General features: G+C 32.8%; 1 protein-coding gene across 1 annotated transcript; it reads right to left on the bottom strand.

The window, feature by feature from the left end:
* Positions 1 to 4,602: 4,602 nt before the first annotated feature.
* LOC133785763 (uncharacterized) lies at positions 4,603 to 6,876 on the bottom strand. Its single transcript, XM_062224980.1, has 3 exons — positions 6,751 to 6,876; positions 5,880 to 6,615; positions 4,603 to 5,780 (listed from the first exon to the last, which is right to left on the bottom strand). The coding sequence occupies exons 1-3, from the start codon at positions 6,874 to 6,876 to the stop codon at positions 4,603 to 4,605; spliced, it is 2,040 nt and encodes a 679-aa protein (XP_062080964.1).
* Between the last annotated feature and the right edge of the window lie 8,910 nt (positions 6,877 to 15,786).

The raw sequence follows: 15,786 nt of genomic DNA on the forward strand, positions 1-15,786 counted from the left end.
GTTATGAAGATTTGGAAGCATTCACAGCTTCTTGTTTTGGTCATCTTCTTAAACTAATCGATCTAGCGAAGAGTAGTGGGCAGTTGATACATTTTCTTTTACAGAGGCGGGTACAAACTAATAAAGAAAATGAGTTATGGTTTGATATTGATAGTCAACCTGTTAGGTTTTCAATGCACGAGTTTGCATTGATTAGTGGCTTTAATTGCGGAAAATCCAATGACCCAAACTTGAGTAGTCTAAGAAAGGGTAATAGGCTTAAAAAAGAGTATTTTAGGGACATAGAAGGACACATTACTCTTAAAGATTTGGAAACTATGTTTGTGGATATGAGTGAAGAAAATCTAGTAGGGGAGTTGAAAAAAAAGAAGAAATACATAAAGAAAAATCGGGATCATTTGAGACTTGCTTTGCTTTATTGTTTGGAAGGAGTAGTGCTTGCACATGAGCTTGCACAACCTATAGGGGAGGAAAACATGGGTATTGTTGAGGACTTTGATGTCTTTAACAAATATCCATGGGGTAGGTTATGTTATAATCTCACATTAGATAGTTTGAAGACGAATTTGAAGAAAAAGTCTATTAAGTACCAAAATAAGGTTGGTGGGAAAAAAAGCAAAGAATCATACAAATTATATGGTTTTCCTTATATTTTTCAAGTTAGTTGTTTAATAATATATTTGAATGAATTTAAACATCAGTATCTTGTCTTTAGTTTGTCTAATTTATCTCTTTTGATTTTTGGTTTTTTAGGTTTGGATTTATGAAGCAATACTTTTACTTGGAAATTTATTTGCAAACCAAAAAGAAGGAAATGTGACTCCTCGTTGCTTACATTGGGAAGCAAAAGAGCCCGAATACAAAGAGATTAGTCAGGCATTGAAGCTTACTCATGGAAAAGTAAGTCAAAATTACCATTTTGGTGATGCGTGAATTTAATTTTAATATGGGTAAGGTAAATTTAAGTCGTTATATGTTTGTTTGACAGATTGACGTACATCATATCCTCCATGCTTCTGAGTTAGAGAAGTGCCAACCATACATGAAGGATTTTGAGTTATTGAATGATAAAGCCGATGACTTGATTGATACCTTTGTTAAAAAACTTAAGGTTTGCAGTCCTGTTTTGAGTGAATACAATAAGGAAGAAGAGAAGGTTGATGTTTCAGATGATAAAAAATGTGCCCTTCAGCTTCAAATGTCAATCCAAATCAAAATTCGAGCAATGTGATAAAGTTATGGGTTGATTTGGAGAAGAAAATGAACACTCGTTTTGATGAGTTAATGAAGCGACAAGATGAAATGGACTCCAAATTGGACTTGGTGTTATCAATGATGGTTCGTAGTTCTGGTTGTAAATCTAATCAACTTGAGTTTGAGTTGGAGGCTAAACATAATGGCATAAAAGTTGGTGGTGAGTGCGGAGATGCATATAGCTATGTCACTCCACCTAATTTTAATGGTGATGATGTTGTTTGCAATAACGAAAATGAAGTTGAGGTCACATCTCCTCATCCTAGGCCAATGAGAAGAAGGAAACGTGCTCCTGCCCTAATGACACCATATACAGACCAACCAAAAAGGAGAAAATTTAGAAAGGGTGAAGGGTTCAAAGTTGATCCATTTCGCAAGATTGACAAGCACAAGGAAGAGGCTTTTATGAAGTGGTTCAATGAGAACAACACAAGGTACTTTAATTTAATATTTTTCCTTGCATTATGATTGTCTTTACAGACCTAACACAATTTAAAAATTGATGTGTGTAGCATGTTAATTAACTGTGGAACCGGCAGCTACCAAAGGAAATACTTCGAACAGTTATTTACCCGAGCAACATGGCTGTCTACTGATGTTAGTATAATTGTATTTTAATTTTACTTGTTCAAATATTATAAATGAAAGATTTCTTACGCTACCCTTTAAAATGATATTACTAATGCAACATATAGATGAGGCTTTATGGGGCATGAGAAAAAGGTCACAAAAGTATCATGACCTCTTTGATCAGAATGTCGCCATTCTTGATGAATTCTTTTCTCAGTGGCTTTGTGGACATTGGGAGAAGTTCAATTTAGGTAAAAATTACAAGGACTTTGTATTTGATGATGTTTTTATTAAGTATGTTAATGGTGAGAAACCACTTAGAGGAAAGGCTTGGGAGAATGTTCACACACTTTACGCACCACTAAATATCGAAGGAAAACATTAGGTATCTTTGGCAGTCAAGTTGGAGAAGTGGGAGATTGTAGTGTTTGATAGTAATATAAACCTCACACCTGAGCGAAAATTCGTCAAACACTTGGAGCCTTTCCGGTGCATGCTACCGTACTTGCTTCGTCAAAGTGGTATGTTTATGGGTCGTCTTCACAAAATTCCTGAGCCATTTACATGTCGAAGGTTGTGTGACATTCCTCAAGACCAATCTAGGTACTTCATCCGAACATTTGTATGTGATTTGATTAATTTTGACTTAGTTATATAATTGTAATTGCTTTATGCAGCGGAGATTGTGGAATATTTGCCATCAAGCATATCGAGTTCGACATGTGCGGGCTAAACATGAATTATGTTCACGATGACAATATTGTCTTCTTTCGGAAAAAAATGTCATGTGAAATCTACAATAGAAATTGGGATACATAGTAAAGGAAAATCTGGAATTGTATTTTGTTTATGTATCAAACTCTTATAGTATGACTTGTATTGGATATTTATTAGCAAAGGCAATGGAATGGTATTTTGTTTATGTATAAAACAGTTCTGGTATACCACAAATTGTTATAGACTACTTGTGTTGGATGTTTCTGTTTCAGACTTCTTTGTGTTATATTTCAACAGCCTGTCTAAAGATTTCGATAGCTTGTTTATAGTATTAGAACAACACTTACTCATGTAGAATTGGATCTTAACTCATTATACATTTTTGACAATTAGCCATGACTTTCGACAGCTAGTCTAAAATTTCGACTGCCTGTCTAAAATTTCGACAACTTGTCTAAAATTTCGACTGCCTGTCTAAAGATTTTGACAGCTTGTCTAAAATTTCGACTGCCTGTCTAAAGATTTCGACAGCTTGTCTAAAATTTCGACTGCCTGTCTAAAATGTTTGAAATGTCTAAAAAGGCTCCAATAACACAATAAAAGAACATATATCAAGGATTGAGTGGTAGATAATCTATTCATTACACATTTTTGACAATTAGCCATGAATTTCGACAACTTGTCTAACATTTTATAAAGTTAAACAAAACTTAATCTTTATGAGATTATGATGATTACAGATTGAGTGGTACATATTTCAATCAAACTACTATGATAATCAAGGATTGAGTGGTAGATAATCTATCGAGGTACTATTATGATGATTGTGTTTATAGTATTAGAACAACACTTTATCATGTCGAATTGGATCTTAACTTATTATACATTTTTGACAATTAGCCATGAATTTCGACAACTTGTCTAACATTTTATAAAGTTAAACAAAACTTAATCTTTATGAGATTATGATGATTACAGATTGAGTGGTACATATTTCAATCAAACTACTATGATGATCAAGGATTTAGTGGTAGATAATCTATTGAGGTACTATTATGATGATTGTGTTTATAGTATTAGAACAACACTTACTCATGTAGAATTGGATCTTAACTCATTATACATTTTTGACAATTAGCCATGACTTTCGACAGCTAGTCTAAAATTTCGACTGCCTGTCTAAAATTTCAACAACTTGTCTAAAATTTCGACTGCCTGTCTAAAGCTTTCGATAGCTTGTCTAAAATTTCGACTGCCTGTCTAAATATTTCGACAGCTTGTCTAAAATTTCGACTGCCTGTCTAAAGATTTCGACAGCCTGTCTAAAGATTTCGACAGCTTGTCTAAAATTTCGACTGTCTGTCTAAAATGTTTGAAATGTCTAAAAAGGCTCCAATAACACAATAAAAGAACATATATCAAGGATTGAGTGGTAGATAATCTATTCATTACACATTTTTGACAATTAGCCATGAATTTCGACAACTTGTTTAACATTTTATAAAGTTAAACAAAACTTAATCTTTATGAGATTATGATGATTACAGATTGAGTGGTACATATTTCAATCAAACTACTGTTATGATCAAGGATTGAGTGGTAGATAATCTATTGAGGTACTATTATGATGATTGTGTTTATTGTATTAGAACAACACTTTATCATGCCGAATTGGATCTTAATTCATTATACATTTTTGACAATTAGTCATGACTTTCGATAGCTAGTCTAAAATTTCGACTGCATGTCTTAAAACTTTCGACAGCTAGTCTGAAATTTCGACTGCTTGTCTAAAAATTTCGACAGCTAGTCTAAAATTTCGACTGCCTGTCTAAAACTTTCGACAGCTTGTCTAAAATTTCGACTGCCTGTCTAAAGATTTCGACAGCTTGTCTAAAATTTCAACTGCCTGTTTAAAATGTTTGAAATGTCTAAAAAGGCTCCAATAACACAATAAAAGAACATATATCTCAATATCAAACCAAGTCCAAAATATGAAATCACACAATATTATCAAAACATTAACACATCAAACCAAGTCCAAAATAAATTGAAAAATAATCACTTCTTGCATGTGGTTTTGTTGTGCCCATAACATCCACAATTGGAACACTTTCGTTGTTTTTTTCCCCCATCAACATCAGAAACCTTACCCTTTACTTTCTTTGATGAAGATTCAGGTGCAGAATTACTTTTCTCCTTTGAAAACTCTCCTCTCGAAGGAAATCGTTTATTCTTTGGTCTCCCTGGGGGAATTAACTTAACTGGTTTGATAACGACTTGAGACTTAACCTCTTCTGGAAGAAGCCATTCTATTTCAGGTGGTAAAGGGTAAATAGATTCTGCATAAGCCATCCTCCAAAATTCAGTCGTGTAGAATTTTGAGCATAGACTATAAACATCTACTCCACAATGCATTGCTGCAGCGATTCCATGAATACATGGAATCTTATCAATGTCAAACTCTCGACATGTACAAGAATGTTCCTCAATATTAACTAGACCGTCTAGTGGCTCACCTTTAACATGGAACTCACTTAGATTAATGGGTGTAACTCTCATGTACCTTGATTGTTCGTATCTTTGTCTCATTATATCTTCTGCGTCAACTGTAAGTGGTGTTGGACAAGAATTTGCATTTGTCCTTCTCTCATAGAACCATCTGGAGAGTGTAGTGATAATTTCCTCCAATAAAGGAATGATGGGCCATTCTCGAGCTTCTCTAAAAACTTGGTTCAATGACTCAGAATTGTTGGTGGTCATGATGTTGTATCGATTACCATGGAAATGACATATGGACCAGCTTTCAAAAGATGCATTCTTCAGGTATGTTGCCAGACTTGGTTTTTTTGTAGAAATCTCAGCAAATAACTTTGTGAACTCTGAAACTCTGTACGCTTTTGCCATCTTCTCAAACAACTTTTTCAAACCTTTACCACTAAATTTTGTCTTTATATTTTGTCTAAGATGCCACATACAAGCTCCATGGTAAGCATTTTTATATACATTTCGAACTCCCTTTATAATGCTTTTGTGTCTATCAGATATAAACACTAAATCAGTAGTATCAGGCACTTGATCTCGTAAGCATGTCAAAAACCAATTCCAAGATGCATCATTCTCAGAATCAACAATACCAAAAGCAAGAGGATAAATTTGAAAATTTCCATCTTGTGCAGTTGCAATGAGTAAAGTTCCTCCAAATTGGTTTTTCAAATGAGTTCCATCAATAGATATAACTTTTCACATGTAACGAAAACCTCTAATGGATACTCCCAAAGACAAAAATAAATATTTGAATTTCTGTTCTTCATGAACAATTAATCTAGTGTACGTACCAGGATTAGACTTTTGGACCATGTACAAGTAAGAGGGGAGTTTTGGATAACTGTTTGCCGCTGAACCCCTTATAAGTTCATGTGCGCACTTTCTTGCCTTCCATGCCTTCCAATAACTACACTTTACACCAAGATTCTTGTTCATCTCATTAACTATTTGTGCTGGATTTGGACCTTTTTTCACACCTTCATATCTCGCTTTCAAGTATTCTGCAATAATAGAACAAGTTGCTTGCCGATGATGATTTTGTCGCATTTCTAAAGAACAAGTGTGTTCATTACAATGCTTGCGAATAACAAACAAACCTGTTGCACATGTCTTTGTCGTACGAATTCTCCACTTACAATTGGGGTCAACACAAACCAAAACCACTAATTTCTTATTTGATTTTTTCACTTTGAATTCAAAGTTTCGTCGTATAGCAAGCATGTGTACTTTCATCTTCAACTCTTTCTTATCCACAAAATATTGACCAACACAAAAAACATCTTCATCAATACTTGTTGCATTTGAGCTTGGTGTACTACTAACATGACTTCTTTCATTACAATGATCACTAGGGGATACACGAGGAAGTGGTAAATGGTTATCTTCAAGAGTGTGAGGTGCAGAACTAGCATCAGGAACATTACATATGTATGCATCGTCAAAGGAATCATCAAAAGTTCTATTTTCAAGACATGGGACATTCAAATTTACCTCAACAAAACCATCATCAATATTGTTTCTTTCCCCCTCATCATCATCATCATCATCATCATCATCATCATCGTCATCGTCGTCATCATCATCATCATCATCATCATCATCATCATCATCATCATCATCGTTGTCGTTGTCGTTGTCATCATCGTCATCATCTAAATCAACATTGTTATCATCGTTTAAACCAGCATCATCAAAATCATCATCAGTAGAAATGTTTGCAATAGAATCAATATTTGTAGTAGAATCAATATTAGTAACAAGTTTATCCTTAATGAGCATATTTTCCATCTTCTTGATCAAACCCACACATAATGGAACCAAATCGCGCTCTTGCCATGTAAAGAAACTAACAATGTCTCTACTATTTTTTATTGCAATTGGTTTAATCTCCACCATTGTTGTTATCTTGTAAGTTAATTCTATATCGAAGAGGTTGCGATCGATTTCTGTAACTTCATAAATATGTTCAACTAACTCCTCATAAGTTAGGTTAGTTTGTACCAAACTTGATCTTGATCGTGAGCCATTTGAAATCCATTTCCACGAGTCCTCATTCTTTTTCCACATTCCATCACATAATATTACAATATTTTTTAAAGACATCTAAAAAATAATAATACAATAAACAAATATAAATTATTGATATTACTTTGATTAAAAAGTTATATAAAAAAATGACAATCAAGTTGAAAAATCTAGAAATTCGACAACCTGTCTGATAATTCGACTGCCTGTCTAAATTTTAGACAGGTGGTCGAAAAAATACGACAACTGGTCTAAAATTTAGACTCCTTGTCGAAAAATTAGACAAGCTGTCGAAAAATTCTGGGTTTTTCTATCTCGAAAATAACCGAAACCACCATTAATTTATTTTTTTCAGATTTTCAAGCTTTAACCTCCATAAAACTCCAGAAATAAACCTAAATCCTTACTTATACTTTCAACATACTAAAACAATCATTTTGCATTTTAAATCTACAAAAACAATATAAAAAATCTCATATTTTATAAAAATAAAAAAAGCTTTATAAACCAACCTTTTGAATGAGTGGTGGCTGGATTTGTGGAGAAATTGTGGCAGCCGGTGATGAACAGTGTTCGCCGGCGGTAGGGGGCGGTGGTCGGTGGCGGTGGTGGTGGTGGTGGTGGGTGGGGGGGGGGGGGGGGGGGGGGGGGATTATTATGGGTGGTTGTGGATGGGTGTGGGTGGATGGGTGAGAGGAAGAAGATGATAGTTATTATTAGGGTTTTTGTTTTAATTTATTATTATTTTATTTTAAGGGTAAAATGGGTAATATAAAAAGTTCATTAATAAAAGAGGTCATTTAGCTAAAAACTATTGAAACTAGGCCATAGTGCAAATTGCACTATCAAAAGAGGCCATTTTGCCAAGGGCCCCTATTTATAATGGTTAATTAATATTTCTAAATATAAATTTTGACTTTTTCAAACTTTTGGAAGGTCTACCTGATGACATGTCAGTCACATATTTATTAATTAAAGAATAAAAAAGAATCTTATCTAATATTCATTCTTCATTCATTATTCATTCCAAGAGAAAAAAAAATTATTTTGGAATTAATGTGACAATTATCTTTCCAACTAATGTTTATTGCCTAATTAATCTAAATTTTTTGAAATTATTGATTTATATATTTATTTTCATCATCATTATAATAATTATTATTTATCAAAAACTTGTTTAATGATTCAAGATAACCATCCATGGGTAATAACCACTAATAAGTTTTCCATATATATATATATATATATTGTATGACTTATTTTTTTATTAAAAAAAATGCCATGTTCACAATTTTTGAAGAGACATGACAAGATCATATGTTGTGGGGTGTTGAATTCGTTTGGAAAAAAAATAATAGACAATCTAACATGTTAATAAGTTCAAGATAAAGGCCCTATAATATTAATTTATTTTTATTGTATAGTTATTTAAGTGCTATAATTACATGTGATAAAAGAGAGAAAAAAATTGAAATTGTGATATTTTAAATAGTTTATCATATTTTTCATATAAGAATTAGAAAAGTATTAATAGATTAAAAAATAATTAAAATAATTTATTTATAAGACAATTTTAACTAGTAATCTAATACATGTATATATATATATATAATTTAAGGAGAATTATACAAACATAACATTAAAGAAAATCTATGTTAATATAATATATATGCATAAGTTTAAGATTTGAAGAGGTAATATCACATCCTAAAATATTTTAGAGTTCTTTTATCTATTTTATTAGAATTTTTGGTGAATATGAGTTTTATTTGGAGAGGTAATGTGCAATTTTATTATAATTTGAGTTTTATTTGTATATGTTGAGTAAGATTTTTCTTTTAGAAAAAAAATACCTACATGGCTTACACGTATGTGTTGAGTTTTATTTGTATGTGTTATACTTGTAGGTTATAAATAAAGTATTCATTCTTCACTTTGATTTGTTTAACAATTAGTATTTTTTTTTTCTTATATGGGTGATTAATTAATACAATGGGTTCATAAAATTTATATCATTATGGGATATTTGCGGCATAAATACCCAATGTTTTACACTTGTTACAGTTAAATACCTAATCTTTTATTTTTACGACAAAAATACTTAATGTTTAATATATGTTAAAGATAAATACCTAATCGTTTTTCTTTGTGACAAAAATACCTAAAGTTTTTAAAACATTACTTTTTTCAATACCTCCTATGTTAAAGCCGTTAAGTGTTGACTCACCAGATATGTATCACTCTGTAATTTATGTATTTTTGTTATCAAAATATTTTTGTATCTTCTTTTCGGTAGCTCATCACTTGATAATTCCAAAGTTAAGCGTGTTTGACCTGGAGTAGTATCATGATGAGTGAACTCCTGGGAAGTTTTCCCAGGAAGCGTACGAGTGAAGACAAAGCAGGCTGGAAAGACTCGTGTTGGTTTGTAGGGCCAGTCGTCATTCCAGGAATGAGCCATAGTGACGTGGGGCGTTACAGAAAAAAGATTAAGTATTTATCTTCAACATATATTAAACATTGAGTATTTTTGCCGTAAAAATAAAAGATTAGGTATTTAATTGTAACAAGTGCAAAACATTGGGTAATACCCCTTTTATATTGATATATTTAATTTTTGTAGTATATATTTTTATATTATTTAAGTCCACTCCATTTCTTTATATGTAGTTTTTTGTTAATATAAAATCCCGCGAAGCGTGGTTATATTTCTTTCTATTTATATAAATGAGAGCTTTGAGAAGATATAAGGTGACACCCTATTCTTCTAATCTTCTATTTTCTCTAGTTGGTGGTTTTTTCTAATTTTTATATATATTTATATAAATGAGAGCTTTAAGAAGATGAGAGGGCACTCTAATCTTTTAATCTTATATTTTCTCTATTTTGTGGTTTTTTCTAATTTTTATTTAATATTTATTAAAAGAATAATTACTTAACAATTTAAAAAAATTCCTATAGTCCCCACATGGTTTTCAAACCATTGTGATATTATACATTTAGTTTATAAATAAAGTATCATTGAATCACTTTGATTTATCCCAACATTAGTATTTTTTTTCTTATATAGGTGACTGATTTCACTTATTCTTACTCAAATACCAAATAGTTATATTTTTTTCTTGAGTTCATCAAATTTAATATAGTATTTATATTTAATTTTTGTAGTATATATTTTTATATCATTTAAATTTGTAAATTTTATATTATATGTTGAAAAAATGACATTTTTTTATCTATATCTATATCTATATATTTATATAAATGAGAGTTTTGAGAAGACGATATGACACAATTTTCTTCTAATTTTCTATTTTCTCTATTTTGTGGTTTATTCTAATTTTTATTTAATATTTATTGAAAGAAATAATTACTTAACAACTAAAAAAATTCCTATAGTCCGACATAATTTACAAATCATTATGGTATTATACATTTAGTCTATATACAAACTACCATTGAATCACCTTGATTTATCTCAACATTAACATTTATTTTCTTATATGAGTGATTGATTTCACTTAATCTTGCCGAAATACCAAATAGTTATATTTTTTTGAGTTTATCAAATTAAATATATTATTTCTATTATACATATTTAATTTTTATGGTATATATTTTTATATCATTTAAATTTATAAATTTTATATTATATATTGAAGAAAAAAATAACATTATTTATTTATATTTCTATATCTATAAATAAATATATTTAATTAAGAGAAAATATCTATAAAAAAGTAATAGTACTATTATAAAATATCTATAAAAAAATAATATTATTATTCTTCACCCTATTCTACCGATCTTTTATTTTCTCTATTTTGTGATTTTTTTAAATTTTTTATTTACATTTATTGAAAGAAATAACTAATTAACAATCTATATATTTATATCTATATCAATATATAAAATAAAGCTTTAGGGAAATGAGGAGGTAGCTTATATGAGTTTTCTTCCCTATTCTTTGTTTTTTCAAATTTTCACATTTATTTAGATTTTTAATTTTTATATTTATTGATAATCTATAAATAATCAATGCATATGAACTCATAAGTTGTTACTTTTTTTCATCCCCAATATAGATTAATGATAATATTATCTAAGAATATGAAAGGATGATCATACTTTAAATGCAAATAGATTACTAAGATTATCTAACATCAATATTTTTTTACGTTTATAGATTACTACATATATTAATAATAACAATTATATGTATAATTAAGTGATATGTGTATGTATAAGTGATTTACCATTACTTTTTTTCATCCCCAATTTTATATGTGATTAATGATAATATTATCTAAGAATATGAAAGGACGATCATACTTTAAATGCAAATAGATTATTAAGATTATCTAACATCAATTTTTTTTTACGTTTATAGAATATTCTAAAACTTTTAAACATATATTAATAATAACAATTAACATATTAATTACCATTTGCCTATATGCATTCCAATTATTAATAACAACATAATAATGTAATATAACTCAAAATGAATAGAGCATATTATTATGGTAGCATAATTATAATAATAGTAAACAAATCCTTTTGAATTATCTTCACCTATATATATATATAGCAACTCACATCAATCATTAAGGGGAAAAAAACAAATCATCATGGCAGAGAAGAAGAAAACAAGGAAGTGAAGACCTCTGATACCATAACAGGAAAAAGAAAAGACTTTGTTTTTATTGAATGAAAAACGGTGTTACAATCTGAACATTTCCTCTATTTATATATTGGTACAGGGGATAATAAGAGTTGTAACTAACAGCTAACTAAAACCAAAACTAACTAACAACTTTTGCCTAATGTAATATCTACGAAGAAGAAAACATTTGTCGATGAATATCTCAAAACACCGGTCGAAGTTGCTCATGCCCTTGACTATTTTGCAGTATGTTTATGAAGGGAATCATGCTTATTCTTATTCTCTTTCCTTATGTTTTGGAAAAATATGTATTTATTAATTAAGTTACATATATAACAATCATGTATAAATGTATATACTTATACAATATTTGATGTTTCATCTTTTGTTGAACTATTTAGTTTTGGCTTTTCTTCTTCTGTATTTGCAAGTCAAATAGACATTGTAACGCCCTGGTTACCCTAGGACAGTTACGGTGATCGGTGAACCGTGAATTTAACTCGATACCCAAGTTCTTTTGTTAAAAACGTGCTTCTAGGTGTTATTAATAGGCTAAGGTGGAAAACCAATCAAAAGGGAAGGATATATTTTATTTAAAACATAAAACTGTTCATAGGCCCATAAAAACGTTTACAAGTTATTTACAACTCAAAGTGGTCATTAGAGTTTCAAATTTACAAACCCGCCGACCTAAGTGGCAAAAATAGGGTAAACCCCCTAGTTCTTATGAGAACTCCTTGGTCGTGGTGGTCAAGCGGCCGCATATGTACACAGCACCACCTAAGCTCTCCACTCAAGGCTGGGTGAGCTTTTCTTTCCCTTTACTTGCACCACATATGTAACGCCCTCGCTACCCCAGAACAGTTACGGTGAACGGTGGACCGGAAATTTGACTCATTGCCTGAGTCCTTTGGTCAAAAACGTGCTCTAAGTGTAATTAACAGGTTAAGGTATTAAACCAATAAAAAGGAAATGGAGATTTTATTATACACTGCTCTACAGATCTAAAAAAACATTTACAAGTGGTTCTCAGTACAAAATGGTCATTACAGTTGTAAATTTACAATCCCGCCGACCTAAGCGGCAAAAGTAGGGTAAACCCCCTAGTTCCTCTGAGAACACCTTGACCGTGGTGGTCAAGCGGCTGCATATATGTACACACCACCACATCAGCTCTCCACTCAAGGCTAGGTGAGCTTTTCTTTTCCTTTACCTGCACCACATAGCACCCATGAGCCAAAGCCCAGCAAGAAAACATAATACTTTTCATAAACATTATCAAATGATTATCATTATAATCACACTGAGCATAAAGCTTTCAAACAAATGAATAACACATGACTTTAGCGGGAGAGTGGCTGCTAGGTAAGCCACTAGCCTCCAAGCTCTCTTTTCTAGCGGGAGAGTGGCTGGTAGGTAAGCCACCAGCCTCCAAGCTCTGTTTGTTCATCGACCCTCAGGGTCGGTCAGGCATTAATGCTCCTTGAGTCATTCAATGCTAGTAATCGATTAGATCTAATCTCTGTTGGCTTGCGTGATTCACGCTAAGGCCTCTCTGACAAATAAATCAGCACTTCCTGACCTGTGTCCAGTAACACTGCCGAGCCTGACAAATAAGCCACAGCCTCACAGCTGATACTAACACTTTTGTCGATTCTGTATTCAATCCATGTCCATATTTATACAATCAACATGCTTCACAAATATCCATGCATGTCACACTTTGGGTGCAGTTTTCTTACCTCTGGTTCGAGCTAGAACAAATAAAAGAGTGACCCTGAGAACGATCGACCTTTTGGTCCTTTAGCAGTTACCTGGTCATAACCAAATTATGGGATTCCATCAATAAAATGAATAATAAAAGGTTCCTAAACCAAAACCTAACCTCCGGGACCTCAAACACTACTCAACCGGGTAGTAGGTTCAATCCTGAGGCCTTAGGTTTGAATCCCCATGCTAAAAACACCTTTTTGACAAAATTGACCCTAAGGGTCGCGGCCCTCCCTGCTGCGCCGCAGCGCGCCCCTCAGACAGAAGGGGCCTCCCCTGCCAGACGCCAAGGGCCGCGGCGCTCCCCTGCTGCGCCGCGGCGCTCAGCCCAGAATGGCTAAGTCGGCCACACGAACCAGATTTCTTCCCTGAGCTCTTTCCTCTCAAACCAGCCCTACAAACCCTCTCTAAACTTCTTCCAAACACACAATTAAACCCCCAAATAACACCCATGGCTCACCCTCATCAAACCCCAATCAAAAACAACATGAAAACTCCCTTTAATCCTCACTTTCCACATCAAATTCTAAAGCTGAATTCCTAAAACGAAAACAGAGCAAACATGGAAACTAAGGGCTAAAAACTTACCTCAAGTTCAGGTTATGGTGCTCTTCCACAGTGGAACACCCTCCCAAAGTACCAAGGCTTAGCTCCTAAGCTCAAACCTTCAACAAATTCACAAAACTCACAAGGAAGGAGAAGCAAGATGAAGGTACGGGAAGAGAAGAAGCTTACACTCTGTTTTTACTCTGTTTATCCACAGCCTTCCAAGCTTAACATATATCCAAGCCAAAAGACTAAAATACCCCTAGGTCTTTAAAAGTCTCTAAAGCCAACCCAAGGGCAATTTTGGTACTTTCCACCTATACCGTTAATCATAATTAACGCTTCCCAATTCCCGCTAATCTCAACATCCTCAAACACCAATAACTCACATCCCGTTACCCTTTAATGCCCGGTAACACTCTAATCATTAAAACACCCCGAGACTCACCCCGAGCCCCGAGCTTAAGCCCGTTATGACCAAACCAACATTAAACATTTCTTGATCGTCTCATGTCAAATAGCTCGAACAAACCCACATCATAATGTGGTCTCAATTTATATCACCGACATGCAAATAAATAATCAATTTACCCTCAACGGGCCAAATTACCATCACACCCATGTAATAACAAATATGGACTCACATGCATGCATTTCACATCATATCATAATATAATCAACATATACATGCATTTTATCAATTAATAACATAATTAAGCAAGTACGGCCCTCCCGGCCTACTGTTCACGCCGTTAAATACATCGGAGAATTCAGGGCATTACAACATAGCACCCATGAGCCAAGGCCCAGCAAGAAAACACAATATTGCATGAATATAATATCAACAATGATCATAATAATCATTCAGGACTCTGAGTCCAAAATAAAAGAGTGACAGTTGAAAAGTCACTAAGGTGGGTTCCGTTCCCTCTAGCCATATGACGATAGGGTCACCGGGGCTTTACAAATAAGTGATCCTTTCACTAGCTTATCAAGATAGGTGCTCAATGAACTAGTCACCAATATAACCTACTGCATGACCATAGAGTCATAACCATGGGATTTCGCTCCCTAGCCATGTGACAACCGTCACCTAGGCCTTTGGCCCTGGGTCTGAGTAACTAGTCCTAGACTAGTCAAGCGCTTATAATTTTCATCGACCTTAGGGTCGGTCCAACATTAATGCTCCCAGAGTCATTCAACGCTGATATTGATTGTTAGAGAATATATATTATTGCTCAATGGAATTATGGAAAAAACCAAATACAACTCTATGCAAAAATACAATGGACAAGATAATATTGATTAAATAAGTATTACAACTCAATTGCTCAAAATACAAGTAAATAAAAATATGTAGAAGAAGAAGATTACAAACTCAATACTATAACAATACAAGTAAATAAGAAGAACAAAAGAATGAAAACACAAACAAACTCTCACACAACCAAAGTGTAGAGTAGTGGGGATCACCAACTTGAACAAGGTTCAAGACCTTTGTCCAAAAGCTTATTTCCCCTTATTCTCTAAGCACTAAGGGATCTCTCTAGGAAATAGCTCTCTGGAATTATCAAGCATTTTGGTGTATTTTTCAGCCAAGTGCTTTATGGATGAAAAATGGTGTTGTCATACAAGTGAGCATTAGGCTCCTATTTATAGAGTTTGAGATACCCCTTTGAATTTCAAATTCC

The sequence above is a fragment of the Humulus lupulus genome, chromosome 6, assembly GCF_963169125.1.
Source record: "Humulus lupulus chromosome 6, drHumLupu1.1, whole genome shotgun sequence".
NCBI lineage: Eukaryota > Viridiplantae > Streptophyta > Magnoliopsida > Rosales > Cannabaceae > Humulus > Humulus lupulus.